The 27,500-nt window shown below is 46.6% G+C and overlaps 2 protein-coding genes across 11 annotated transcripts in view; both read right to left on the reverse strand.

Annotated features, from left to right (window-relative positions):
- LOC309501027 (receptor-type tyrosine-protein phosphatase S-like) overlaps positions 1-27,500 on the reverse strand; it is a 122,874-nt gene that overhangs the window by 13,909 nt on the left and 81,465 nt on the right. For 7 of the 10 annotated variants that reach the window (XR_014206756.1, XM_082172934.1, XM_082172932.1 and 4 more), the window contains 17 exons: positions 27,333-27,500; positions 26,698-27,011; positions 25,838-26,105; positions 24,869-25,005; positions 24,397-24,541; positions 15,300-15,394; positions 14,144-14,397; positions 12,319-12,406; positions 10,314-10,529; positions 10,039-10,196; positions 8,940-9,014; positions 7,028-7,039; positions 6,690-6,802; positions 4,568-4,665; positions 4,033-4,156; positions 3,664-3,839; positions 808-927 (listed from right to left, as the gene is read on the reverse strand). The exon at positions 27,333-27,500 is cut by the window's right edge and continues 102 nt beyond it. Coding sequence is in view for 9 of the 10 variants with exons in the window: in XM_082172934.1 (XP_082029060.1) it covers positions 808-927; positions 3,664-3,839; positions 4,033-4,156; positions 4,568-4,665; positions 6,690-6,802; positions 7,028-7,039; positions 8,940-9,014; positions 10,039-10,196; positions 10,314-10,529; positions 12,319-12,406; positions 14,144-14,397; positions 15,300-15,394; positions 24,397-24,541; positions 24,869-25,005; positions 25,838-26,105; positions 26,698-27,011; positions 27,333-27,500 (2,561 nt within the window). In the remaining variant the exon portion in view is untranslated. The remainder of the gene's footprint in view (positions 1-807; positions 928-3,663; positions 3,840-4,032; positions 4,157-4,567; positions 4,666-6,689; positions 6,803-7,027; positions 7,040-8,939; positions 9,015-10,038; positions 10,197-10,313; positions 10,530-12,318; positions 12,407-14,143; positions 14,398-15,299; positions 15,395-24,396; positions 24,542-24,868; positions 25,006-25,837; positions 26,106-26,697; positions 27,012-27,332) is intronic. The other 3 variants (XM_082172939.1, XM_082172933.1, XM_082172937.1) reach the window with 2 other exon arrangements.
- Positions 15,402-24,007, reverse strand: LOC309501101 (receptor-type tyrosine-protein phosphatase S-like). Its single transcript, XM_082173099.1, has 6 exons — positions 23,423-24,007; positions 20,858-21,157; positions 17,853-18,046; positions 17,280-17,306; positions 16,913-17,030; positions 15,402-16,543 (listed from the first exon to the last, which is right to left on the reverse strand). Exons 1-6 carry the CDS (start codon positions 23,475-23,477, stop codon positions 15,840-15,842), a joined length of 1,398 nt encoding a protein of 465 aa, XP_082029225.1. The 5' UTR covers positions 23,478-24,007; the 3' UTR covers positions 15,402-15,839.

A 27,500-nucleotide genomic window follows, 5' to 3' on the forward strand; every position in this document is an offset into this window, starting at 1 on the left:
TAACGTTCTCCACCCACGGTTCGGCACGCACTTGCACCGCGGTTGATCTTAAATCTGGTTTGTTGAAAAAAACAACTCGTAAAACAGACAGTTCTGCTGATATATGCTTCTGTTGACGGATGCACAATAATACATTACAACAGAGACAGTCAAAAAAACATGAACAAAACGGTTATTCTTTGTAAACTTTGTTCAATGCGATTCAAGTCTTGAGACTGAATTGACAAATTCACACAAAAATTATGTCAACATGTCGATCTTGATGAGTATCCTAGCAGACATAGATGCCTTAAGTGAACTTATACAGTCGAGAAAGACAGTGATGTGTGTAGTGTACTGGATCAGTGCATTATGTCTTAAAGGGACATCAGCCTAATATTACTGTCTGTGTATTTAATGATAATCAAACAACAGAAGAAGGAAATCACTCAAAGCTCTGGATCGAATAGCTTTTGTAACTTTTAAACTTTTAATATAATCTTTAATCTATTCAGTCAAATATGCAATGTTATTCTACATTTGATTACTTTATTCAATTTCTGTACCTGAAAACTAATGTTAGACCTGAAAAACCTGAAAAGTACTGTTTATTTTATTAGTATCTTGGCTCTATTTGTTTGTGCTGTTGCTTGTAGTTTGATTATATGTTCTTATTTTCTTTATTTTTATTTCAACAGTAGTCCTTCTTTCCGTGAACAGAGCACATACCGAACCTTACAGAAACCGTGAACTCGAAACTGTGAAGCAAACCGAAGCGTGAGCTATTTAAACCACTGCACCCCTGATATAAAGGTGAACACGGCTCACCTTATGCAGAGAGAAGGTCCGCACACAGAATGTGGCCAGCTCCATGGTGTCCAGCAGAGAGACCTGGACCGCCCCGTACGAGTCCGTGCCGCGACTGGGCCAGTACTGGTCACACTTGATCTAAACAAGAGGGAAACATGACATGAAGATCAGCTGAACGTGTGACTCGTTTACATGCAAAATAATCCGTCAGTAATGGATTGACGGCTCAACCGAACTGAGTGTATAGTGAGTGTGTAGCGAGCGTGAAGCGAGTGTGTGTAGTGAGTGTATAGCGAGTGTGTAGCGTGTGTGTAGCGAGTGTGTGTAGCGAGTGTGTAGCGAGTGTATAGCGAGTGTGAAGCGAGTGTGTAGCGAGTGTGTAGCGAGTGTATAGCGAGTGTGTATAGCGAGTGTGTGTAGCGAGTGTATAGCGAGTGTGTGTAGCAAGTGTGTAGCGAGTGTGTAGAGTGTGTAGCGAGTGTGTGTAGCGAGTGTGTGTAGCGAGTGTGTGTAGCGAGTGTGTAGCGAGTGTGTGTAGCGAGTGTATAGCGAGTGTGTAGCGAGTGTGTAGCGAGTGTGTGTAGCGAGTGTGTAGCGAGTGTGAAGCGAGTGTGTAGCGAGTGTATAGCGAGTGTGTAGCGAGTGTGTAGCGAGTGTATAGCGAGTGTGTGTAGCGAGTGTGTGTAGCGAGTGTATAGCGAGTGTGTGTAGCGAGTGTGTAGCGAGTGTGTGTAGCGTGTGTGTGTAGCGAGTGTGTAGCGAGTGTGTAGCGAGTGTATAGCGAGTGTGTGTAGCGAGTGTGTGTAGCGAGTGTATAGCGAGTGTGTGTAGCGAGTGTGTAGCGAGTGTGTGTAGCGAGTGTGTAGCGAGTGTGTGTAGCGAGTGTATAGCGAGTGTGTGTAGCGAGTGTGTAGCGAGTGTATAGCGAGTGTGTGTAGCGAGTGTGTGTAGCGAGTGTGTAGCGAGTGTGTAGCCAGTGTATAGCGAGTGTGTGTAGCGAGTGTATAGCGAGTGTGTGTAGCGAGTGTGTAGCGAGTGTGTGTAGCGAGTGTGTAGCGAGTGTGTGTAGCGAGTGTGTAGCGAGTGTGTGTAGCGAGTGTGTGTAGCGAGTGTGTGTAGCGAGTGTATAGCGAGTGTGTGTAGCGAGTGTGTAGGGAGTGTATAGCGAGTGTGTATAGCGAGTGTGTAGTGAGTGTGCAGCGAGCGTGTAGCGAGTGTGTGTAGCGAGTGTGTAGCGTGTGTATAGCGAGTGTGTAGCAAGCGTGTAGCGAGTGTGTAGCAAGCGTGTAGTGAGTGTGTAGCGAGTGTGTAGCGAGTGTGTAGCGAGCGTGTAACAAGCGTGTAGCGAGTGTGTAGCGAGCGTGTAACGAGCGGTTAGCGAGTGTGTAGCGCTGCTGACTTCAGTGACCCGGATGAGTCTGTGTTTCTGTGTTCTGTTGTTATCTGGGAATAATATACCGCTGGATGGAGCGATTGACCAATCAGAATCAAGTATTCCACAGAGCCGTGTAATAAAATGTCATATAAATGAGTGTCTCGTCATTCTATAATCCTCCTTTCTCTGCGTGTGTGAAGTGGAGCAGGACAACGGCCCACCAGTGCGTGTTTCAGACTCTCATCCACAGACGACTGGTTTCTGGCATTTTTATTGCGTGATAAATATAAGAGCACAGCACAACGGTTCATATCATTGTCTCCAAATTATGACCAGCAATGGATGAATATTAAGTCTGCTGTTTAAAACAAATAGGAAAATGGTTATTATTAACATCGGAAACATTGGGCCCTATCTTACACCCGGCGCAATGCAGCGGCAAGCACGACGCAAGTGTGTTTTGCTAGTTTCAGCCCGATGCAGTTTTCATTTTCACGTCCTGCGCCATGCTGTTTAAATAGTAAATGCATTAGCGCTCATCTGTGTGCATGAGCTGCTGGTCTGAGAACGAGTGTGTGTTCTGGCGCATTGATGGAGCGTTGCTATTTTGAGGAACAGAAATAGACATTGACTGACTGAAACCTGCTCTAAAGTCAATGGCGCAATATATTTTTTTGTCATTTAAAGAGCGCGTTAGTAATGTGCGCCTATAGGCGGGTCCACAACACTCTACACTCTGCTTATTACACACACAGGGACGCACAGCAGCACACAAACATGCCAAATATTTTAAATAAAAGGATTACATTGTAAAAGATTATTATTGTGTACATAAAGATATGGTGAATCCGGCTTGTCCCATAGATGTTCTGCAGTTCCGTTTGCGCTCTGGAGACGCGTTCGGTCTCTCCACAATCAAATTCCGTCATGTAAATAGCGAATCTGCCATGGTGCGAGCACAACTGGCATTTAAATGGAATGGGAGATGAGACTCTGATTGGTTTAACGCTCGTAAATCCCAAAACACACCCATTACTCTTTAAGAGAATAGAGACGACCCTTTTAGACCAGCGCCGGGAGCACCACACATTTGTCCCGTCGTTAAACTAGCAAAAGTGGATTCGGACGCCCTAAGTGCACTTGCGCCGTGCACTTTAGACCATGAGCTTAGATCATTAAAATAGGGCCATTTGTAAATTTGTGCAGTGTGTGCATGTCAAAAAATCAATTCCAATTTAAGCATGTGACATATAAACGCACACATCAACCCGATCACATGTTCAGTGTTCACACTACGTTCAGATTCATCAATCGGAATGAATTTAGTCCGGTTGAAACAAAAGTTGTGCATGTAAACGTCGCCAGTCTCAGTCCTTCAGTGTTCTGTTGTCGTGTCTGTTTAAATAATAATGTTTAATTTACCAAGCTCAAGGACGCTTCACAATAACAATAAAGAACAGTGAGTTCATACATAATGACTGGCCATCTCTCTCTCTCACCCGTGATTTCTCCTCGAGTTTGGTCATCATGACGACTGACGCGGCTCTCTGCTCCCACACCATCCTCCAGAAGTCCCCGAAGGTCTCGGGCAGCGGCCCCTGTGTGGCGATGTATGCGTTCTGCTTCCGGTAGCCGTCGATGTAGTTTGCGTTGATGTAGTCACTACCCATAATGCCTAGCGGAGAGAACAGGAAATGTGAAGTGTGTCGTTTATATAGTCTTCCAGTAGTTCCAAGAGCAGAACGCCCGATCCGGACACACACACACACACACACACACACACACACACACACACACACACACACACACAGTCTGCACTGATGAACGATCCGACACACACACAGTCTGATGAGAGTCAGTGTTCGTACCGTCTACCGGCGCGAGGATCACACGCGTGTGGTCGTACGCGATCACGTTAGCGTAGCGGTTCTTCGGCTTGTTCACCTCCAGGTTCGAATGTTCCCATGTGAACTGCTGACCAGGATCAATCGACTGAGAGAGAGAAAGAGAGAGAATGAGAGAGTTATCTATCTATCTATCTATCTATTATCTATCTATTATCTATCTATCTATCTATCTATCTATCTATCTATCTATCTATGTCTATCTATGTCTATCTATCTATCTATCTATCTATCTATCTATCTATCTATCTATCTATCTATCTATCTATCTATCTATCCTCCTGTCTGTCTGTCTTTCTGCTGTTTGAGTTTGATGTCTGTTTTGTTCTTTTGCAGCATGAGACAGTAAGAGGACTCACACCAAACGTGTCTCACAGCATTAACTTAACACCTTCCTATCCTCACACACACACACACACCTCTGATTAATAAAACACCGTCTGAAGAACAGAACAGGTGATGAAGGTCACTATCTCTCCTGTCTCTCTGCGTTCCTCACCTCGTACTCCTGCGACAGATGCAGGTTGTCGTTGGCCTTCAGGCGCTCCGTGTGTTCGGGCAGATCAGAGATGGGGATGGGGGGGTGACTCATCATACCTGCGGGGGCAAAGGTTACAGCTGTCGTCATGGAGATGGCCTAAAAACCCGTGTGTGCGTGTGAATCACACATGACTGCCGTCACCAGAAGAGCTGAAACACCTAGTGAGTGTCACAACACCTCGTGTGCCTACAGAGGCTATATTTCAACTCCTGATAAATTATTCTGAATTCCTCAATCCCAGAATGCTCAGTGAAGGAATAATTCTGTTATGGTGAGAATGCTTACTATTAGTGTTTAAAAATGTGACAAAAGTGTTCATTGACAAGTTATTTTTCTGACTAAAACTAGACTAAAATTCCCAGACTTTTAGTAAACTAAAACTTAAAGGTGAAGTATGTTGTTTCTGCAGCACTAGTGGCATCTAGCAGAAATACAACAATACAGCATATTTCAGCCACTCCCCCAACTCTCCATCTGCCACAGTAGCCCCTCCCCAAACTCTCCATCTGCTACAGTAGCCCCTCCCCCAAACTCTCCATCTGTTACAGTAGCCCCTCCCCAAACTCTCCATCTGTTACAGTAGCCCCTCCCCAAACTCTCCATCTGCCACAGTAGCCCCTCCCCAAACTCTCCATCTGCTACAGTAGCCCCTCCCCCAAACTCTCCATCTGCTACAGTAGCCCCTCCCCAAACTCTCTATCTGTTACAGTAGCCCCTCCCAAACTCTCCATCTGCTACAGTAGCCACTCCCCCAACTCTCCATCTGCCACAGTAGCCCCTCCCCAAACTCTCCATCTGCAACAGTAGCCACTCCCCCAACTCTCCATCTGCTACAGTAGCCACTCCCCCAACTCTCCATCTGCCACAGTAGCCCCTCCCCAAACTCTCCATCCGCTACAGTAGCCACTCCCCAAACTCTCCATCTGCTACAGTAGCCACTCCCCCAACTCTCCATCTGCCACAGTAGCCCCTCCCCAAACTCTCCATCTGCTACAGTAGCTCCTCCCCAAACTCTCCATCTTCCACAGTAGCCCCTCCCCCAAACTCTCCATCTGCTACAGTAGCCACTCCCCAAACTCTCCATCTGCCACAGTAGCCACTCCCCAAACTCTCCATCTGCTACAGTAGCCACTCCCCAAACTCTCCATCTGCCACAGTAGCCCCTCCCCAAACTCTCCATCCGCTACAGTAGCCACTCCCCAAACTCTCCATCTGCTACAGTAGCCACTCCCCCAACTCTCCATCTGCCACAGTAGCCCCTCCCCAAACTCTCCATCTGCTACAGTAGCCCCTCCCCAAACTCTCCATCTTCCACAGTAGCCCCTCCCCCAAACTCTCCATCTGCTACAGTAGCCACTCCCCAAACTCTCCATCTGCTACAGTAGCCACTCCCCAAACTCTCCATCTGCCACAGTGGCCACACCCCAAACTCTCCATCTGCTACAGTAGCCCCTCCCCCAAACTCTCCATCTGCTACAGTAGCCCCTCCCCCAAACTCTCCATCTGCTACAGTAGACCTTCCCCAAACTCTCCATCTGCCACAGTAGCCACTCCCCAAACTCTCCATCTGCCACAGTAGCCACTCCCCAAACTCTCCATCTGCCACAGTAGCCACTCCCCAAACTCTCCATCTGCTACAGTAGCCCCTCCCCCAAACTCTCCATCTGCTACAGTAGCCACTCCCCCAAACTCTCCATCTGCTACAGTAGACCCTCCCCAAACTCTCCATCTGCTACAGTAGACCCTCCCCAAACTCTCCATCTGCTACAGTAGCCACGCCCCCATCTCACTATAGGCTTAGCTGAAAGTGATTGATAGATCTGAGCTCTTAATGTTCTGTTGGTGATTGAGGGGCTCAATATTAAAAGTTTTAGAGGACATAAACCAATAAATGGCATACTAATAGAATACAATAGGTTAAAATAATGTACTTTAACCAAAAAATCTTTGTGTGTGCACCTGGTGTGTGAGTGTGTGTGTGTGTGTGTGTGTGTGTGTGTGTGTGAGAGTGTGTGTGTGTGTGTGTGTGTGTGTGTGAGAGTGTGTGTGTGTGTGTGTGTGTGTGTGTGTGTGTGTGCACCTGGTGTCTGGAAGTTGATGCGTCTCATCTCCACAGGGTCGGTGGGATGGTGAGCCATCATCTCAGCATTGTTCAGCAAACATTTGGTTCCCGGTTCAGAGTCCTTGCGTTTGCTAATGAGTGAAAGCACATGCACACACACACACACACACACACACACACACACACACGATGTGGAGAAACTCCAGTTATTAACTACACTCAATGGACAGACATCTAATCAAAGAGCAGAACTACATGAATAAAGCAGGCCAGAGGGATTGAGTGCGACTGAAGGTGTTCTACCTCAAATAGGAGCTTTAATCTCCTCTCAGAGATGAGGATCAGATCTCACTTACCTGTCGGGTTTACTGGAGTCCCATCAGACGCCGCGCACACACACACACACACACACACACACACACAGAGAGAGAGAGAGAGAGATCAATATAGTGCATTAGTATGCGGCCGCTACATGACACCTGCTGATAACGCTCTCCTTCATCGGGGACAGTTTAACTGATCCCGCGGGACTGGATTGTTCCGGAGTAAATGGAAGAGGGCTGGGATGGATCAGACCCAAGGGTTTATCAGCCGGACCGGCCCAGTGTTTCCGCTCAACCCCCCCCCCCCCCCCCGGCGCCAGCAAGGTCACGCACGGATCCCTGCCACAGTGTGTGTGTGAGTGTGTGAGTGAGTGTGTGTGTGTGTGTGTGTGTGAGTGTGTGTGTGTGTGTGTGTGTGTGTGAGTGTGTGTGTGTGTGTGTGTGTCTGATGAAGAGCTGATCTCTCTGTCGGGTTTATTCTGATATAACAAACTGCTGGATGAACATTATCTCTTATATAAAGCTCTGTGAACTAACATTAACAAAGATTAAAGTTCATGTTAGTTAATACAGTAACTAATGTTAAATAATGAACCTTATTGTAAAGTGTTACCGAGTTTTCATGTGTGTCATGTTTTAGTGAGTCTTCCTCATCATCATCATCATCATCATCATCATCACTGCACTATTATTCATTATTCCTAACTCCTGTCAGTGTTAATGCAGTCTTTCTCATTCACGAGGTTAGTAGAAGCAGAACTCATCAAACTAGTGTCATGGTGGACGGACAAATATCAAATGTTTGCGTTAGATTAGAGTTCATGAGTTCATATGAGAGTGAGCGTCTGAGTTAGAAACACAAGAAGCAGAATTAACTAGTTAAAGGGATAGTTCACTTTGAAATTAATTTTTGGTATGTTTTAGCTTACCTCAAGGGCATCCAAGATGTAGGTGTCTTTTTTCCGCAGTAGTTTCAATTTTGATATTTTTAGGTCAAACCGTTCTTGTCTGTCAGTCATATAATGCAGGTCGATGGTCACGGTCTCAAAACACAAGCACAGAGTCCAAATTAAAACAATTCCCCATCGTCCAAATTAAACAATTCCCCATCGTAAGTACACATTGATGGCCTAAGACACGAAACGAGCGGTTTGTGTGAGAAAACGAACAGTATTTATATCGTTTTTACCTCTTATACGCAGACATGTCCGAGTGATCTGATCTGACGTGTGTGCGCAGACTGGTGCATAGATATATACACACTAGATGTCGCCTTAAAGACATTCGTTCCAATGAACTGCCGTAGATAAGGCGACATCTAGTGTATATATCTATGCGCCAGTCTGCGCACACGTCAGATCAGATCACTCGGACATGTCTGCGTATAAGAGGTAAAAACGATATAAATACTGTTCGTTTTCTCACACAAACCGCTCGTTTCGTGTCTTAGGCCATCAATGTGTACTTACGATGGGGAATTGTTTAATTTGGACGATGGGGGATTGTTAAATTTGGACTCTGTGCATGCTCTTTGAGACAGTGACCATAGACCTGCATTATATGACTGACAGACAAGAACGGTTTGACCTAAAAATATCAAAATTGAAACTACTGCGGAAAAAAAGACACCTACATCTTGGATGCCCTTGAGGTAAGCTAAAACATACCAAAAATGAATTTCAAAGTGAACTATCCCTTTAAGATAAGAAGACACAGTGTATAGTGCTGTAAACATACATCTTTAAAATGAAAATATAAAAAGCTTTGCTAGATTTTCAGTGTTAATAACTGTAAATGTGTCGTCAGTCTGTGGAGAGTTTATGTTCAACATTTACTATTTCATTAACTAACTTTAACAAAGATTAATAAATATACAAAATTTCACATTTGCACATAATATACATGACATCTAGCAGATATAAGATAACTGAATGATTCCTCTTGCCTGGTTTCATCCAGGTCCTCTGATTGAGTCTTCAGCTCAGACTCTATTATCTTCCTGGCCAGAAATAGACGCTTCCTACATATTTAATGACACGTTATTCTCTGGGTCTGCACAGATACAGTGCTCACGAACTGCACAGTTCACATCAGCTCTTCTCCTAACGAGCAAATCATTCTTTACTCATGATCAGAGTTATTTCACATGTTACATATAAGCTGATATCTACTGTATGTAGTAAATCCTGATCTTCCTCAGTGTTTCTGTCTCGTATTACAGCACAAATATAGAAACATTCTTAAATCAAGATACATTTACTGGAGTATTGTAAGATATTAAGTAAAAAAAATCATCAAAATGAAGTGAGTTTATGATTAAGAACTAATATCTGCCGATGGAGTCTGAAAAATAATCTTGTTTTTCCTTTGAATTAAGTTTATTTTTCTGACTGTATGTGTCTGTATATTTCTGCATGTGTTTATAAGTTTAAACACAGGTCTCACACACACACACACACACACACACACACACACACACACACACACACACACACACGATCACTCTGGCTCACAGATCACACACACACACACACACACACACACACACACACACACACACACACACACACACACACACACACACACACGATCACTCTGGCTCACAGATCACACACACACACACACACACACACACACACACTCATACACTCACACACACACACACACACACACACACACACACACACACACACACACACACACACACACACACACACGATCACTCTGGCTCACAGATCACACACACACACACACACACACACACACACACACACACACACACACACACACACACACACACACACACACTCGCACACTCTCACTCACTCAACTCACACACACACACACACACACACACACACGATCACTCTGGCTCACAGATCACACACACACACACACACACACACACACACACACACTCGCACACTCTCACTCACTCAACTCACACACACACACACACACACACACACACACACACACACACACACACACACACACACACGATCACGCTGGCTCACAGGTCACACACACGGGTTCACACTCACTTCTTGTAGAGCAGGATGGCGATGACGATGCAGACGATGAAGACGACGGCCAGGACGGGTCCCAGAACCCAGATCAGCCCGTCACTCGCGTCCAGCGGCTGCGGGTCCGAGTCCGGCGCGATCACGGGGTCGGTGTAAGGGCTGGCCACAAACATCTTCTGAACACACAAACACAGAAGCGTTACGCCTGCACACACACACACACACACACACACACACACACACACACACACACACACACACACACACACACACGTACAGACGGCACATCTTACCCCAGTGGTGGAGTTGAGCTCAGCCAGGATGAAGAACACGTACTCCTGGCCGGACTCTAAGGCCCGGTTCTCGAAGCCGCCGTAGTCCTGCTGGTTCCCCAGCGTGAAGAAGCCGGGCAGCGTGGCGGGGGTGAAGCGGGCCGTGATGTAGGCTCTCCGCAGGTCCACCTGACGCTGCCGCGGGTCACGCTGCTTCTGGCTGATGTCCTTCAGCAGCTGCACACACACACACACACACACACACACACACACACCTCTCAGACTGCAGCTCCGTTGTTTATACGTCTATGTGGTGTTTTTAATGTGCTTTAAGACAAACCATGTGTAAGTTCATAAGTCGACAGCATTGCTGAGTATTTTCTCCTTAAAACTGCAGTGAACCAAAGACAGTCTCAAACACACGCTTTGAAATCGCTGGTGTTTCTGACGTCACAAACTACCTTGTAACCAATCAGATCAACGTGTGATCGTCAACCAGTGGATCTCTGAGCTGAGTGAGTGAGTGGAGGCGGGGCTCATTTGCATATTCATAGAACTGCGCATACTAAATGAGGCGAGGGTGTCGAGTTACATTCAAGAAATTTTAAGGCATTAACTATTTTTGCGTTTAAATATGTCATTCTAGTGATCAAAGATGAGCTTTAAGGGGTTACAATGATTGACGACAGGGGGATTTAACATGATCGCTGTTGTTTGCTGTGTTCAGTTTAGATATGTGGAAGTAGTGAAGCATTTTTTCTCTAGTTTTATGTTTCAATGTTGCGAAACAACAATTGGTTGTTTAATATCTGCGTGAGCTTCACCCTGCTCGTATATCACATAATCATCCGCCACTACAGGAGGTGTCATGTTACACGAGACGCAATGAAATGTTGCAAGACAGAGGCAGATCGAGCTCGTGAAAGACTTGTGCAGGTCAAAGGACTGGAGTTGTGGCTAGTGTGATACAAGTTCAAGTGGTGTTGATAAATGTGCAACAAATGTTGTCTTTTCCCTTCATTAACATGTTAAATCACAAAAAACTCTCTTCTGAGGCTTTCCCTGGTAAACATGTCAGCAGTTCCAGCTCTAGAGTTTGCAGATCTGTAAATGCCTGAATGTAAATGTGATCTGTTGTTGTGTAGAACGGTCTCAGGTTCAGGTGTGTTATCGTCCTGTCACGTGTGTGTGTTCACACCCTGCATTACATCAGTTCTCTGACCAAACGCTCACGTTCACAACCTCCGACAGGAGAAGTCAAACCGCAGGAGTTTACGCAGTATTAGACAGCTCTCCTGTCCTCATGTTGAGAGGAATCAAAGTGCAGTGTGTGTGTGTGTGTGTGTGAACATGATGGTTATTGTAGTTCTAGTCTAAATGTGAGCATTAACTCATCACACTTGCACAAAAAAGATTCAGTATTCCTCAAAATGAATAAAAATCAGTCAAAAGCACAGTCAGACTATGCAAACCTCCAATAATTAAATGTTAAATAAAACAAATATTTTTATGCATGTAATCTCACTTCATTGACCAACGTTCTTTATATAGACTTTAGTTTTTACTGGTGAAGTAAGTGTTGACAGCTGAGAGGTGTGTTTGTGCGGCGCCCTCTACTGTACGCGTGAATCTGCACTTCCTTCAGTCTGAGGCTTATTATTTCACTTTTGGTGTGAAAGGGCCTGAACATTTGCCCAAAAATAGCACTTTTGTGTTATAAAATGCCCAGACCGGGTGAGAAAAGGTAACGCAAAAGTAATGTACCGCATTACTTTTCTTAAAAACTAACTAAGTAACGCAAATTAGTTACTTTTTAAGGGAGTAACCCAATATTGTAATACATTACTTTTTAAAGTAACTTTACACAACACTGCTCATATGAGGTTGATAATTATCATCCGATAAGAAGACATTCCATGATTGGATAACTGGACTGACCAGCGGACCAATGGGATCGCAGCATCTCAAATGCTGGTTTGGTTAAAAGTGAAACTGGCGCTAACGCGAGTAAGATTGTAAGCTGTACCTCCTCCAGGTCCATCTCGTCTGGGCTCTTCAGATGACGGATCACTCCTCGGGCTCTCTTCAGAGGAACCACCACCACATAGATGTTCCTGCAGGTACAGACGCAACATGAGTTAGTTCTCAGGATCTCATTAAGCACACGAGCTGCGCGCTAATGAACCCTAGCGAACGTGACGCAGGCGCTGCATTTCAGCTGAGTGTGTGTGTGTGTGTGTGTGTGTGTGTGTGAATTACAGCATGAATCGACAACGAATCAACATGAATTTAAAGTTCCCCTGTGGTGAAAATCCAGCGTTTAATGTTGTTTAACGAGTGGATCTCTGAGCTGAGTGAGTGAGTGGAGGCGGGGCTCATTTGCATATTCATAGAGCCGCGCATACGCATACGGTGTCCAGTTACATTCAAGCTATTTTAAGGCATTAAGAATTTTTCTTTATTAAAAAAACGCTTAAATATGTAATTTTAGTGATAGGGATAAAATGATTGACTTCTTTAACTTTGGCAGCACTTTACAATAAGGTCCCATTAGTTAACGGAAGTTAATGCAATAACTAACATTATCAATGTGCAATACAACTGCAGTGAGCCGTCTGAGTGTGTGAACGTTTGTGAGCTGTTTCTGCGTCTCGTGTATTTCTCATCCGTCTTTCTCACAGATGAAGCACCTCTTCTCGGCTGGCGTCTGCTGTAACACACACATCTGCACAGTGAGAAGCGGAAGCGTGCGCTGCGGTGAGAGCTGGGCTGTAAAGTGTGTGCGCTGCAGTTATTGCATCGGGAGCTGAAATGATTTTCTTCCTGAGCTCAGCATCCAGAAGCAGCCAGAAACACAGATTGACTGCGGCTCTGAATTATTCACAGTGCAGCAACCGGACGATTCCTGCATGTGTGTGTGCACTTGAGTCCAGTCCTCTCCTGCATGTGTGCGTGCGCTTGAGTCCTGTCCTCTCCTGCATGTGCACTGTCTGATCAAACATATGTTCAAACACACACACCTAAAGACTAAACATGTAATACACATGTGACCGTTTTTGCATGTGACAGAAAACGGCCGTGACCGTTTTCACAGATTCACGTTTTTGAAGTTTACACAGAGATTTTTCAAAACTTGTACTTGGATCCTGTTTCAAAGTTTGCGTTCTCGAGCTCCAAACACTGTTGTGTGTGAATGAATGGTGTTGTGTTAGCGGCCCCTAAGTTAATAACTTTTGAGCTGATGACCCTCCTCCCTCCCCAGCTCCACCTGTCTCCGGTCAGGATTCCCCCTCAGTCAGACTAACTTCTCAATTATGTTGTACATTAAAATCTTGAATTAATTATATCTGCAATACTTTCATGTTGGTTCTGTTCTGTTCACCCTGAAGGGGGTTATTGCTGCTCTTATCCATGCTAAGCTGTTCTTGCCCAGAACAGAACCTATCCGCCAATCCAGACTATATGCTAATTGTTGTTCGTATTTGACGATAGTGGTCCTGACAGAAATGAAGGAGACTTGACTTGACGTATGTGTGCCTATGATTCCTCTCATGCATGAGCACAGTCTGATCTAGCATCTCGTGTTAGCGGCCCCTAAATTAATAACTAATGATCTTTACAACGGAAGTGAATCAATCATAAACTAACTTTATCTGGACAATAACTTTATTCTAGATCTTCTGTAAAGCCTAAACACTCTCTGTTACTGTAATCTCCTATTATCACTGTAAAGCTGCTGTGAAACATCTATATTGTTACAGCGCTGTATAAATGAAGGTGACCTGACGTATGTGTGCGCATTTCATGCATGATTGACGTGTCCTCAAGTGTGTGCTGATTGGCTCGGGCACCTGACGTGGCTCCTGGTGTCGAGCGAGGGCAGGATGATGGTGACCGTGGCCTCAGCTTCTCGCGTGTGGTCCAGCTCTGGCCGGCGGATCAGGATGGGTGGCGAGGTCCTGGCGTGGATGCGGTGTCTCAGTCCTCCCATGTTCCCCTCGGGACTGGTGATCTTGAAGTCGTAAGTGGTGTCCGGCTGAAGGTTGGGAATCACCGCTTTCCTCAGACGAGCGTCCACCTCCATCTTCTGCCGGTTATACTCCACCTGAAGACCAGAGGACCGTTTCTAGAGTCAGAAACTCAAGAGCCACCAGACACTGCTGTCGTGCGAATGAACAGCCAGAACACATTAAAAGTTTCTGATTTCTGTCACTCACTCACTCACTCACTCACACACACACACACACACACATACACACACACACACACTCACACTCACTCACTTACTCACTCACACACACACACACACACACACACACACACACACACACTCACTCACTCACTCACACTCACACTCACACACACACACACACACACACACACACACACACACACACACTCACTCACTCACTCACACTCACACTCACACACACACACACACACACACACACACACACACACACACACACACACACACACACACACACTCACTCACTCACTCACTCACTCACTCACACACACTCATTCACACTCACTCACTCACTCACTCACACTCACTCACTCACACACACACACACACACACACACACACACTCACTCACTCACTCACTCACTCACACTCAGACTCACACTCACTCACTCACTCACTCACACACACACACACACACACACACACACACACACACACACACACACACACACACTCACTCACTCACTCACTCACTCACTCACTCACTCACACTCACTCACAGTCTGGTTCGCTATCTTTGTGGGGACTCTCTATAGACTTAATGATTTTTATACTGTACAAACTGTATATTCTCTCTCCTTACACTAACCCTACCCCTAAACCTACCCATCACACACACACACAATAGACACATTTAGACACACCTCCTTGTTTGAGTGCCACATCTCAGCATAATTAACAACTGATGCATCGAACCAAATCACTACATCCTTTTTTCTTCCCACACACTAATTCCCCAATGCAGTGAAGCGACTCACAGTGAAGCGATAGGGGGCGCTGTTCTCCGGGAACTCCCACGTCAGCAACACACTTGTCTTAGTCGCCAGATTCACAGAGAAGTTCCTCGGAACGTCTGTCCGAAAACACACACAGACACGAATAACACGTGAGACTGGCGTAATCAAAGAACTTTCACACACACACACACACACACACACACACAGTGGGCGATGAGGGAGCCGCGTGCGCCGAGGCCTGTGCAGGGAATAGTGTGTGTGATGTAGAAGGTGAGTGTATGGCGGACACAGGTGTGCCTGATCCACCGAGAGCCGACACACATTCACTCGCTGCGGATCAAGGTTATTCAGAGGGAAGGAAGTCGAGAGGTGAGACATAAACCTCAAATACACACAAACAAACACTTATTTTATATGTGCCACACCACAAACTGGACTGGGAAGTGTTGGGAAATGTAGGAAGTGAAGGAACTCAAAATGCGGAAAAGAAAAGAAACCGTTTCAGTCTTACTGTGAATTCAAGTGCTCGTCCTCCGATGGACTGTGACTGACACCTGTCACTTACCTCGAAACTCCGCCCCCTAACGACTGGCTGAGTGTTACCTGTGCTCCGCCCACATTCACATCTCCACTGTGATTGGTTGGGTGGGGTCGGTTGTGGGTGGGGTTTCGTTCACCAGTCGTACCTGTGTCGAAGGCTGTGGTTCGGAACCGCACCTGTGGGCTAAACGGGCCTGACCCGGCGCCGTTATGAGCCGATATTCTCACAGCGTACTCCTGGTCCGGGTTCAGCCCGTGAATGGTGTAGCTACACGCATCCGCCGGCACCGTTAGCGTCCGCGGTTCAACGCCGCCTCCCGCCTCCTCGTATGCGAGCGTGTATCCCGTATAAGCGCTGCCCGGAGGAATCCAGGAGAACTGCAGCGAGCAGCATGTGGCGTTCACTCGCTCCAACAGCTGCGGGAAACCTCTGGGAGGAAACTCCGGCACCGACAGCTCCTCTTCCGCCGGCTCGCCGTAGCCAGAGCGCCCTCTAGCGGCCAGGAGGAATGAGTACACGCCTCCAGGACGCAGGTCGCTCACGTCGCGCCGACGCTCCTCGGGTCCGACGTCCACAGAGATCGAGCGCGAGTGGTTTTTGAGGCCGTAGGTCAGACGGAAGCCTCGGATCTCCTGCAGAGGGTCGGAGGATCGTTGGGTCGTCCAGATCACAGACGCTGACGTCTCGTTAACCAGATTCACCGACAGAACGGGTCGAGCCGGCACTACAGGAGACACACACACACAAACTCACAGTAACTGACTCAATCTAGCACACTCACGTAAAGCAGTATACACTGAATAGCAAATCTCAACTGCTTGATTGTTTCTAACTTTATTATCGCCCGGCTCTAATCCGCTAAACGCAGCTATAAGGCATGATGGCAGGGGCGCCGCTAGTGATTTTGGGCGTGGGCCCTTAGAATCATCCTAACTGATCTAAACACACACACACACTCTCACACACACACACACACACTCACTCACATGTGACGGGTGTCTGCACCAGATGAGCGAGGCTCTGAGCTCCATCTCCTCTGATGGTGTAAGCCGCCACACTGATGGAGTACACACACACACACACACACACTCACATGTGACGGGTGTCTGCACCAGATGAGCGAGGCTCTGAGCTCCATCTCCTCTGATAGTGTAAGCCGCCACACTGATGGAGTAAAGCGTCTCAGGCTGCAGATCCTCAATGATCAGCTCCTACACACACCAGACATGATGTCAACACAACATTAACCAATCAGCTCTGACCTCACACCTGCTCTGATTACATGTTACTGGTGCATTCATTCATTCAACATGCTTTCATTAATTAATTTATTCATGCATTTCTTCATTAATCCCTATTTAATCATTCATGCATTAATTCTTTCCTTTTCCTGGACTCTGACATGTTTCAGTCTTTGCTGTTCTTTCATAAGCAGCTCTGAAGCTGAAGCTCATACTCACATATAGTGCCGTCTCATCCACGTCCCTCTGACGGCAGGACACACACACACACGAGAGATCCAGTGATGAGCAGGCGGCGTGTAGGAGGAGAAGAGGAGGGTGAGATTCATTTAGTGAAAGAACAGAATGGAGTTTGTTCATTCAGATCAGCTCACAATACTAACATAATCAATCAATACTAACATAATCAATCAATAATCAATACTAACATAATCAATCCTGCCTGCTAGCTTTCAACAAATTGTTACTTTATTTTTGTCTTAGTTTTTGCCAATATCATGATGTTACAGAGCCTGAACTGAAGTGTTATGAAAGGCTGATGGCCACATGCATCCAAAACACATTTCACTTCAGTCACATGATGCATTTCTGACTGAAACAAGATATTGAATGAAAAATTTTACATGAATGAATAAAGACCCAAAAACTATAAACGCACACCTAACATAAGAGTGAATGTGGCCATTTGTAAATTCTCTTTCTTCTTTCTTCTACGATGCAAAATAAGCTGGATAAGACTAATTGGCAGATTATGTAAATCAGTTTGGGGGTGTGCCGGGGTCCCGACCTCACCTGGGCATCGTCCAGCATCATGTCTCTGATGCGCGGCAGGCCATGTGACTCCCCGTTCTCCACACGCGCGTAATGAACCTGGTAACCGCGGATCTGCCCGTTCCGTTGCCCCGGCAACACAGAGCGCCAAGACACTTTAACACAGGTGCTGTTTATCAGCTGGACGTCCACCTGACGGGGCGGAGCTCCGGGCACTGAACACACACACACATGCACAGATGTACGCACACACACGCACACACACACACACACACACACACACACACACACACACACACACACACACACACACACAATTAAAGTTGAATCTGCAGCGTTTCCCATTCATTGCCACAATATCAACACTGACCGGCACAAATGGATTCAGGGCTTCCCAGTTATTAACTAGACTGTGGCGGCCCGAATATACACTTTATTGCCAAAAAGTATTGGGACACTCCTCCAGATCATTGAATTCAGGTGTTCCAATCACTTCCATGGCCACAGTTGTATAAAATCACCTGTGCAATATCTAAATCCTGTATCCTATATCCTGTCCTCAATACTAAATATTCCACGGTCAACTGTTAGTGGTATTATAACAAAGTGAAAGCAATTGGGAACAACAGCAACTCAGCCATGTAAAATCCCAGAGCGGGTCAGCGCATGAGGAGGCTCACAGTGAGGAGAAGTTGAGTCAACAGATACAGACCTCCAAACTTCTGTGGCCTTCAGATATAGATCACGAACAGTGTGTAGAGCTTCAGGGAATGGGTTTCCATGGCCGAGCAGCTGCAGCCCAGCCTTACATCACCAAGAGCCGTGCAAAGCGTGGGATGCGGCGGTTGCCAGGAGAACAGCACTTGCCTGACTGTAAAGTTTGGTGGAGGGGGATTATGGTGTGGGGTTGTTTGGTGGAGGGGGGGTGATGGTGTGGGGTTGTTTGGTGGAGGGGGGATTATGGTGTGGGGGTTGTTTGGTGGAGGGGGGGTTATGGTTGTTTGGTGGAGGGGGGGTTATGGTGTGGGGGTTGTTTGGTGGAGGGGGAGTGATGGTGTGGGGGTTGTTTGGTGGAGGGGGGATGATGGTGTGGGGTTGTTTGGTGGAGGGGTGATGATGGTGTGGGGTTGTTTGGTGGAGGGGGGGTTATGGGTGTGGGGTTGTTTGGTGGAGGGGGGGTGATGGTGCGGGGTTGTTTGGGGAGGGGGGGTGTTGTTTGGGGGAGGGGGGTGATGGTGCGGGGTTGTTTGGGGGAGGGGGGGTGATGGCGTGGGGTGTTTGGGGGAGGGTGGGTGATGGTGCTGGGTTGTTTGGGGGAGGGGGGGTTATGGTGCGGGGTTGTTTGGTGGAGGGGGGGTGATGGTGCGGGGTTGTTTGGGGGAGGGGGGGTGATGGTGCGGGGTTGTTTGGGGGAGGGGGGGTGATGGTGCGGGGTTGTTTGGGGGAGGGTGTGATGGTGTGGGGTTGTTTGGTGGAGGGGGGTGAGGGTGTGGGGTTGTTTGGTGGAGGGAGGGTGATGGTGTGGGGTTGTTTGGGGGAGGGGGGGGTGATGGTGTGGGGTGTTTTGGGGGAGGGGGGGTGATGGTGTGGGGTTGTTTGGGGGAGGGGGGGTGATGGTGTGGGGTGTTTTGGGGGAGGGGGGGTGATGGCGTGGGGTTGTTTGGGGGAGGGGGGGTGATGGCGTGGAGTTGTTCTTCAGGGTTCGGTATCTTAGTTCCATTGAAAGGAACTCTTAACGCTTAAGCATACCAAGACATTTTGGACAAGTTCATGCTCCTAACTTTCTGTGAATAGTCTGGGGATGTTCCTGTTCCTGTTCCAGCATGACTGCGCTCCAGTGCACAAAGCAGGACCCACATGGATGAGGAGTTTGGTGTGGAGGAACTGGACTCCTGCACAGAGTCCCGACTTCAACCCGATAGAACACCTTTGAGATAAATTAGAGCGGAGACTGAGAGCTTCTCGTCCAACATCAGTGTCTGACCTCACTAATGCACTTCTAGAAGAATGGGCAAACATTCCCATAAACACACTCCTAAAACTTGAGGAAAGCCTTCCCAGAAGAGTTGAAGCTGTTATGGCAGCAAAGGGTGGAGCAACTCCATATTAAACCCTACGGATCAGGAATGGGATGTCATTAAAGTTCATGTGCATGTAAAGGCAGACGTCCAAAAACTTTTGGCAATATAGTGTATATTTAAACTTCTCATAATAACACAAAAGGTCATTAATGTCGTGTTTTGTCCCATTACTGTGAAACAAACTAAAATTGAAAGTGCAATAAGGCTTTCAGAAGACACGTTGCTCTCGCGATCAGCTCAGCTCCCCAGTTCACAGTGAATGAATGCAGTGAACTCCATCAGTTCAGCCTGTATTCGGGAACGCAGTTACGCATTATTACCACATTTGCATAGTTGACAATTAAAAGCTCACGGGTTTATCGCTTGCATGTATAGAAATTAGGACAAAACTAATTATGAAAAATTCATTTAATTTCTGTGCATTTGTTTTATAATATATGGCTATTAATGTCATATGAATTAATAATATTATATTATTAGAAGTAGTAGTATGTTGTAATGTAGACTGACCGTATTATATTATATTTATTATATCATTTGATGTTTATTATATTATATTATATTTATTATATTATATTACCCTTCCTTCCTTTTAATTATAGTCAATGATGATGATTATTATCAAGTCAGATTTCATGTCAAAACACTGATCTGAAGAACTTCTAATGAAACATAAGAACTTTATTGATCTACAAAGAAGCACCTGAAGAATCTAAAAGCTCTAGATTAGAATCTAATGCTGAACGACTGAACAACCTCCTTCACAGCAGACATGAGTGTTTCATAACTGACGTGAATAATGACTCTCTGATCTTCTGTAGAGATGCTTTACTCCTGAATCTGAACGTGTCTCATATCTGATGAAGCTTGATTCTGTTATTCTCCTGTTTATTACTGTGACATGATCTGTACTGTATCAAGCGCTGTAGGTTTGACTGATTTTACCATCCTCATCGGTTCTGCACTCTACGGCTGGGCTCTGGGGTCCGAGGCCCTGCTCCGTCAGCGCTGCCACCGTGAGGAGGTACGAGCTCCAGCGCCGCAGGCCCTTCAGGAGCACCTGTCCCGCGTCCGGCTCCAGACGCAGCGTCTGCACTGAATCTTCACCGCCGCTGAGCTGATAACACACCTCGTACCCGAGCAGCGCCGAGTTCTGCTGCTCCTCCGGCGCCGGAGCCCAGCTCACCGACAGAGAGGAGGAGCTGACGGAGGAGCAGCGGACCTGAGCCGGAGGAGACGTGGGCTCTGACCCGAGGAGGAGAGGAGGTGGAGGAGGAAGAAGAAGAGGAGGAGGAAGAAGAGGAGGAGTAGAGGAGGAGGAAGAGGAGGAGGAGGAAGAGGAGAAGGAGAGGAGGTGGAGGAGGAAGAGGAGGAGGAGAAGGAGAGGAGGTGGAGGAGGAAGAAGAGGAGGAGGAAGAAGAAGAGGGGGAGTAGAGGAGGAGGAAGAGGAGAGGAGGTGGAGGAGGAAGAAGAGGAGGAGGAAGAAGAGGAGGAGTAGAGGAGGAGTAGAGGAGGAGGAAGAGGAGGAGGAGAAGGAGAGGATAGGATAAGTAGAGGAGGAGGAGGAGAGGAGGAGGAAGAGGAGGAGGAGGAGAGGAGGAGGAAGAGGAGGAGGAGGAGAGGAGGAAGAGGAGAGGAGGAAGAGAGGAGGATGAAGTGGAGGAGGAGGAGGATGAAGAGGAAGAAGAGGAGAGGAGGATGAAGAGGAAGAGGAGGAGGAGAGGAGGAAGAGGAGAGGAGGGTGAAGAGGAGGAGGAAGAGGAGGATGAAAAAGAAGAGGAGGAGGATGAAAAGGAAGAGGAAGAGGAGGAGAGGAGGATGAAGAGGAAGAGGAGGAGCAGGAAGAGGAGGAGGAGGAGGAGGATGAAGAGGAAGAGGAGGAGAAGGAAGAGGAGGAGGAGGAAGAGGAGGATGATGAAGACGAAGAGGAGGAGGATGAAGAGGAAGAGGAGGAGGAGGAAGAGGAGGAAGAGGAGGAAGAGGAGGAGGAGGAGGAGGAAGAGGAGGAGGAGAGGAGGAGGAGGAGGAGAGGAGGAGGAGGAGGAGGAGGAGGAGGAAGTCAAAAATAAAACAGAGAGGAAAGATCATTGAGGAACGAGGAGGAGGAGAAAACAACAGAAACAAGGCAAAAATAAATCAATGCAACATAAAGACAAACGCAGAGGATGCGGCTACAAAAATAGTACGGATCAATAAAACAAATTATGAAAATTTAATTCAACTCAAAAGATAAATGATGCAAACAAAGGAAGAAAGGGGCAAAATGAAATGAAAGATGTGTTGTGATGCAGTGATGGAGAAATAAACCATCTGTCTGTCAGAATCGCTCACAAAACAAGCATCTGATCAACATATTGACCAGAACAGACAATCTAATTAAAGCACCGCCGGGCGTGTGACGGAGCGCTGTTGCCATGGAAACACGGATTGATGGATGGAGCGACGCATCGGTCCAGGATCAGAATCCCTGACCAGATGGTGTCAGACTGAAACCCATCGGGGTTAGTGAGGAGTTTAAAGTTCCTCCTGCACATATGAGACACATGAGCTTTACTGATGAACCTGATGAGGAGGAGGAGGAGCTCTGTGTCTGCAGGAACAAACTGTTCTAAACGTCTAACGTCGTGTGTATCTGACGCTGCTAGTGATGTTCCTCATGCGGATACACCCATCTGCTGATCAATAGATGTAAATCTGCCTGACGACAGTTACAGTTCGGTTTCAATAACCCTCTAACGCCAGTGTGAACGTAAATGAACAGCCTAACTTCAGCAACGGAGTCATTCTGCCGTTCACACTCAAGTGAGCTTAATGCTAAAGTCTGAGGATCTAGATATCACTAAACACCAGGAGATTCAACTCGACTGTATGTAGATCACACACACGTACACACACACACACACAGTTGCCTTGAGCATTTTTCTGAGCTTCGGTCTCTGTAGAATACGAGCGTATAGAATTGTGGGTATTATCTGTCATTAATACTGCGGTTAATGCGAGGCTTTGCTCTCCGTCAGTGTAATTGACTGAAACCTTTCCAGCTGAACGGCACAACGAGAGCTGAGAGAGTTATTAAAAATAACAAGAGATCCGAGACTTTCTCACAATCAATCAAACGATAAGGTTCTCGGTTCCACGACCCCGTGACCAGCCTCTGCTCTCACACACTCCTCTAACACAATCATTAAACTGACAAGCAATGAATCAATTAGCTTTATAGAATATGACATGTGGAAAAAGAACTGCGGCTGCGTAGTCACGTTCAGTGTGAGAGTGTGTGTGTTTGTGCCGGACTCATCAGAACCACATGATGATCGAGCAGCTTACATTCATACCGTTTGAGAGTTCATCAGCATGTCAAGGACTGTGTTCGGATCAGGCAAGTTATGAAATAAATAATAAAACAGTGGCAGATCCTTCCACAGATCCTGGTTTAGTGGAGTAATGATAGGAGTCTTACGGTTGCTGTGGTTCTCAGACCGCGGCTGTGGTTCGATCGTCCTCACTTACCGTTAACCATCCTGGAAAACACGAGCTTCAACAGCGTTACTGAAGAGCACTTCATCCTCAACACACACACACACAACAGTTACTATCACTTCATAGAGCTGAAAAGACACTGAACTGAAGGAGGAAGAGAAGAAAGAGGTAAAAAAGCAGAAATTAAAAACACAAATCCCGTCCAGTTTTGTGGCTTTGGCTTGTTTTTCAATAACCTCCTGGAAATACTTGTGGACATAAACATCACACACACACCAATGCATTTCTCAATGACAGAGATGGATGGATGGATGGATGGAAGGATGGAAGGAAGGATGAATAAACAGAACTGGGGAGGAATTCAACCGTTTGTGCCTAAAAACGTTGTGCTTTTTCAATAACCACCAATCCAATTTAACCAGGTGTTTCTGCACAGGAGTATTTAAACGGCATCCTGTTCAGCGCAAACATGACTGAGCGAATTATAGATTCATAAACATCAGCACTGTTTGGTAAGCCGGGGGTTTGCTGTTTGTGAACATTGTGCCATTATCTGATTTGAATAGCGTGTGTGCAAATGAACGACACTATCAGCACATTACTGAGTGTGTGTGTGTGTGTGTGTGTGTGTGTGTGTGTGTGTGTGTATCAGCACGCGTCTGAATTCCCCCCAGCTCATAGTTTGTTTGCACCGCCAGACATTAGTTGCGTTTCCGCTTCCGCTCTGAAAACGACGACTGAGCAAAGAAAACACAGATTTAAGACGCTCTGCACCATCCAGATCAACAGCTTATAGGAACCATCCAACCACAGTTCTGGAGTCAGGGTCCGACGGGATGGAGAAACAGAGCAAGGTTTGGAGCAGAGCGCCACACACTGTAAGAAACAGGTTACATGTGCTTCACCTCAATCATCGACTGGTTCCCAGTCAGAACTGTGATTTAACATGAGTGGATCAATCCGGCTCCACCAGTGTCTTTGAGGACGGAGGCTCTCACACATACTTGCTTGTGCCGTGCGCTGGTTGATCTCGTTGGTGAACGCTCCGATGCCTTTGTTGGAAACGGCGGCCAGAGAGAAGGTGTATTCGGTGTTTGCGCGCAGACCCTCCACCACATACGCCGTTCTGGGCTCAAAGTTCCTCTTCTCCTGTTGGACAGAAAGACGCTTTCAACACTATTTCAATGGTGTAAAGCGCACGGTGCAAGTTCACTTAGAGCGTCCGAATCCACTTATGCCAGTTTAACGACGGGACAAATGGTCGGCGCTCCCGGCGCATGGTCTAAAACAGTCGTCTATTCTCTTAATGAGTAATGAGTGTGTTTTGGGCGTAATGTGCAATAAACCAATCAGAGTCTCGTCTCCCATTCCCTTTAAAAGCCAGTTGCGCTCACGCCATGGCGGATTCGCTATTTACATGCCGGAATTAGATCTGAATGTCCCGATTCATAGCCCTCGAGTGGAGCACGTTCTCACCTGAACCTTGAGATCTGTAGATTTGTAGATGAGTTCGTAGGCTTTCACAGGCTCTTTGGAGTACGCAGGATCCCAGGTCAACTCCACGCTGGTGTCGGTCACTTTACCCACCGTGAACTTCCCCGGCTGCCCAGGGACTGAAACACAGATCAGAAGCACATCAGAAGCCTGGTCGGAAACACAGGACACGATAATGGAGCCACACTACAGGAACAGTGCAGAGATGTTCCGCTTGGTCTCAGTGATGCTCCATCGAGAGCCGCATGTGAATGTGTGTGGTCACAGAGTTTCCCTCGTGAAGATTAACTCAAAGGATGAAGGCCCGTTCACACCAAGGACAATAACGATTAAGATGATGATAAAGATATAGTTCTAAAAATCGTTCTCAATATTAAACAATAGCAGAGTCCACAGTTCACACCACAGCTATAACGATAACGTTTCCACAACTTTGTCTTGCTTCCCCAGAAGTTGCGGTGAAAAAGACTAAGACTAGACTTCTATTCCACTATATTGACTACGTCAGCTAAATTCGTTGTTGGACTATTATATCGATTACACTAGCTTCACTCGAACCATAGCATAATGAGGACATCTACTGGTTAAAGCCTGTAAATGCAACAACAATGGCGTTGTACACACTTTACATTTATGCATTTGGCAGACGCTTTTATCCAAAGCGACTTACACTCCATTTCATGCTACACATTTACATTCTTATCAGCTTTCCCTGGGAATCGAACACATGACTTTGGCGTTGCAAACGCTAACACTCTGCTGTGAGAGCTCGAGGAAAGCACTTTGAAACCACAGCGCGCGAGCTTAGAATAAACAGACCGTTATCGTTCGTTGGTGTGGAAGCAAATATAGCTATCGTTATGGTTATGGTTATAGTTATTGTTCTTGGTGTGAACAGTCCTCTAGGGTCGATCTGCGAGAGACTCGATGGCGTGTTCCTCTCCGGCTCACCTCCAGGCCTCACTTTGACGTGGACGGGGTCAGAGAAGGGTCCGTCTCCCACAGATGTGAACGCCAGCACTCGGATGGTGTAGGTCTCGGACGGCACGAGGCTGTGGATGGTCGTGATCGTGCTGTCCTGAACGTTGTGGATCTGCCAGTTGCTCATCGGCTGCGAGGGATCCATGGTGTAATACACCCGATAGCCCTTGATCAACCCGTTGGGCTCCTCCGGCTCGTCCCAGCGCACCATCACTGCGTTCTGGGATATGATGCGCGCCTGGATTCAATTCAGTTCACAGTTATTTGTGTAGCGCTTTTCACAATACACATCATTTCAAAGCAGCTTTACACTGCAAAAAACACTTTTCTTACTTAACATTTTTGTCTTGTTTTCAGTCCAAATATCAAACATTTCTTAAATCAAGATCCATTTACTTAGATGAGTAAAATGACAAGATATTAAGTCTTATTTTCTGAGGAAATAAATCAAATTAAGTGAGTTTTTTGTTTAAAAAACAAAACAAAATTATCTGCCAATGGGGTCAGAAAAATAATCTAGTTTCTGTTTAAATGAACATTATTTTTCTCACCCCATTGGCAGATAATTTTGCTTTTTTTAAGCATCAACTCACTCAATTTTGATGAATTCCCCCGGAAAACAAGACTTAATATCTTATGGCATTTTACTCATCTAGTAAATGCATCTTGATATTTGGACAGGAAACAAGACATATATACTAAGTAAGAAATTTATTTATGCATATTACAATTTAGAGTGATCTGTATGTATTTCAGAAATGTACATCTACAAAATCACAGTTAGCTAAAAAGGTATAAATTTAAACAGTGTAATAATTGAATGCAGATGCCTGGATGTTCCTCGGCGGGCTGGCGGGCGCTTGCTCTCCGGTTCGGGCCTCCACCCTGTTGCTGGGCGGACCCTGGCCGATGGTGTTGACGGCGGACACGCGGATCTCGTACTCGGTGTTGGGGTACAGGCCGCCGATGCTGTAGCGGGTCGTGGTGATTGAATCCACCGTCTCGAACTTGCTGTCTGGGGATTTGGCGCGGTACTGGATTATGTAATAGGAGACGGGGTCGGGGTTCCCAGAGTCCCAGGTGATGGTGACGCTGGTGGGGGTCGTCTCCGTGACGATGGGGGTACCAGGAGCTCTGGGTAAAGCTGAGAGAGAGAGAGAGAGAGAGAGAGAACTGCATTGCTCAGAGGTTGATCTTTCCTCAGGAGATTCGCAGGCAACATTAGCATTAGGACTCTTTCCTTACACTAGCGCCACGGCCTCGATGATTCCCAGTAGATGTTAATTTTAAACCCTGCTAACAAGATTTCTAAAGATCTTTACAATGCACAAAATGAGCTGCTAACAGAAAATCTAGAAACTCTTTTTGCAAAGATTTGCAAAAGTGAGTAACAAAAGTGATGTTTGACCCAACATCATTCTCTAAATTCTGGAATTACACTCTGCAACTGGATCTGTTTCCTTACACTTGACGATGACTTGCGCCACGGCCTCGATGATGCCCAGGCTGCTCATGGCGACGCAGGTGTAGTTAGCCGACTCGCGCACGCCGTTCAGCTCCAGAACGTTCCGGCCCACGGGCATCTCGTCCTCCGGCGTCAGGTCCTCAGAGTTCAGCATCCACTTCACGTACG

This window comes from Leuciscus leuciscus (genome assembly GCF_965113295.1).
Source record: "Leuciscus leuciscus genome assembly, chromosome: 6".
NCBI classification, from domain to species: domain Eukaryota; kingdom Metazoa; phylum Chordata; class Actinopteri; order Cypriniformes; family Leuciscidae; genus Leuciscus; species Leuciscus leuciscus.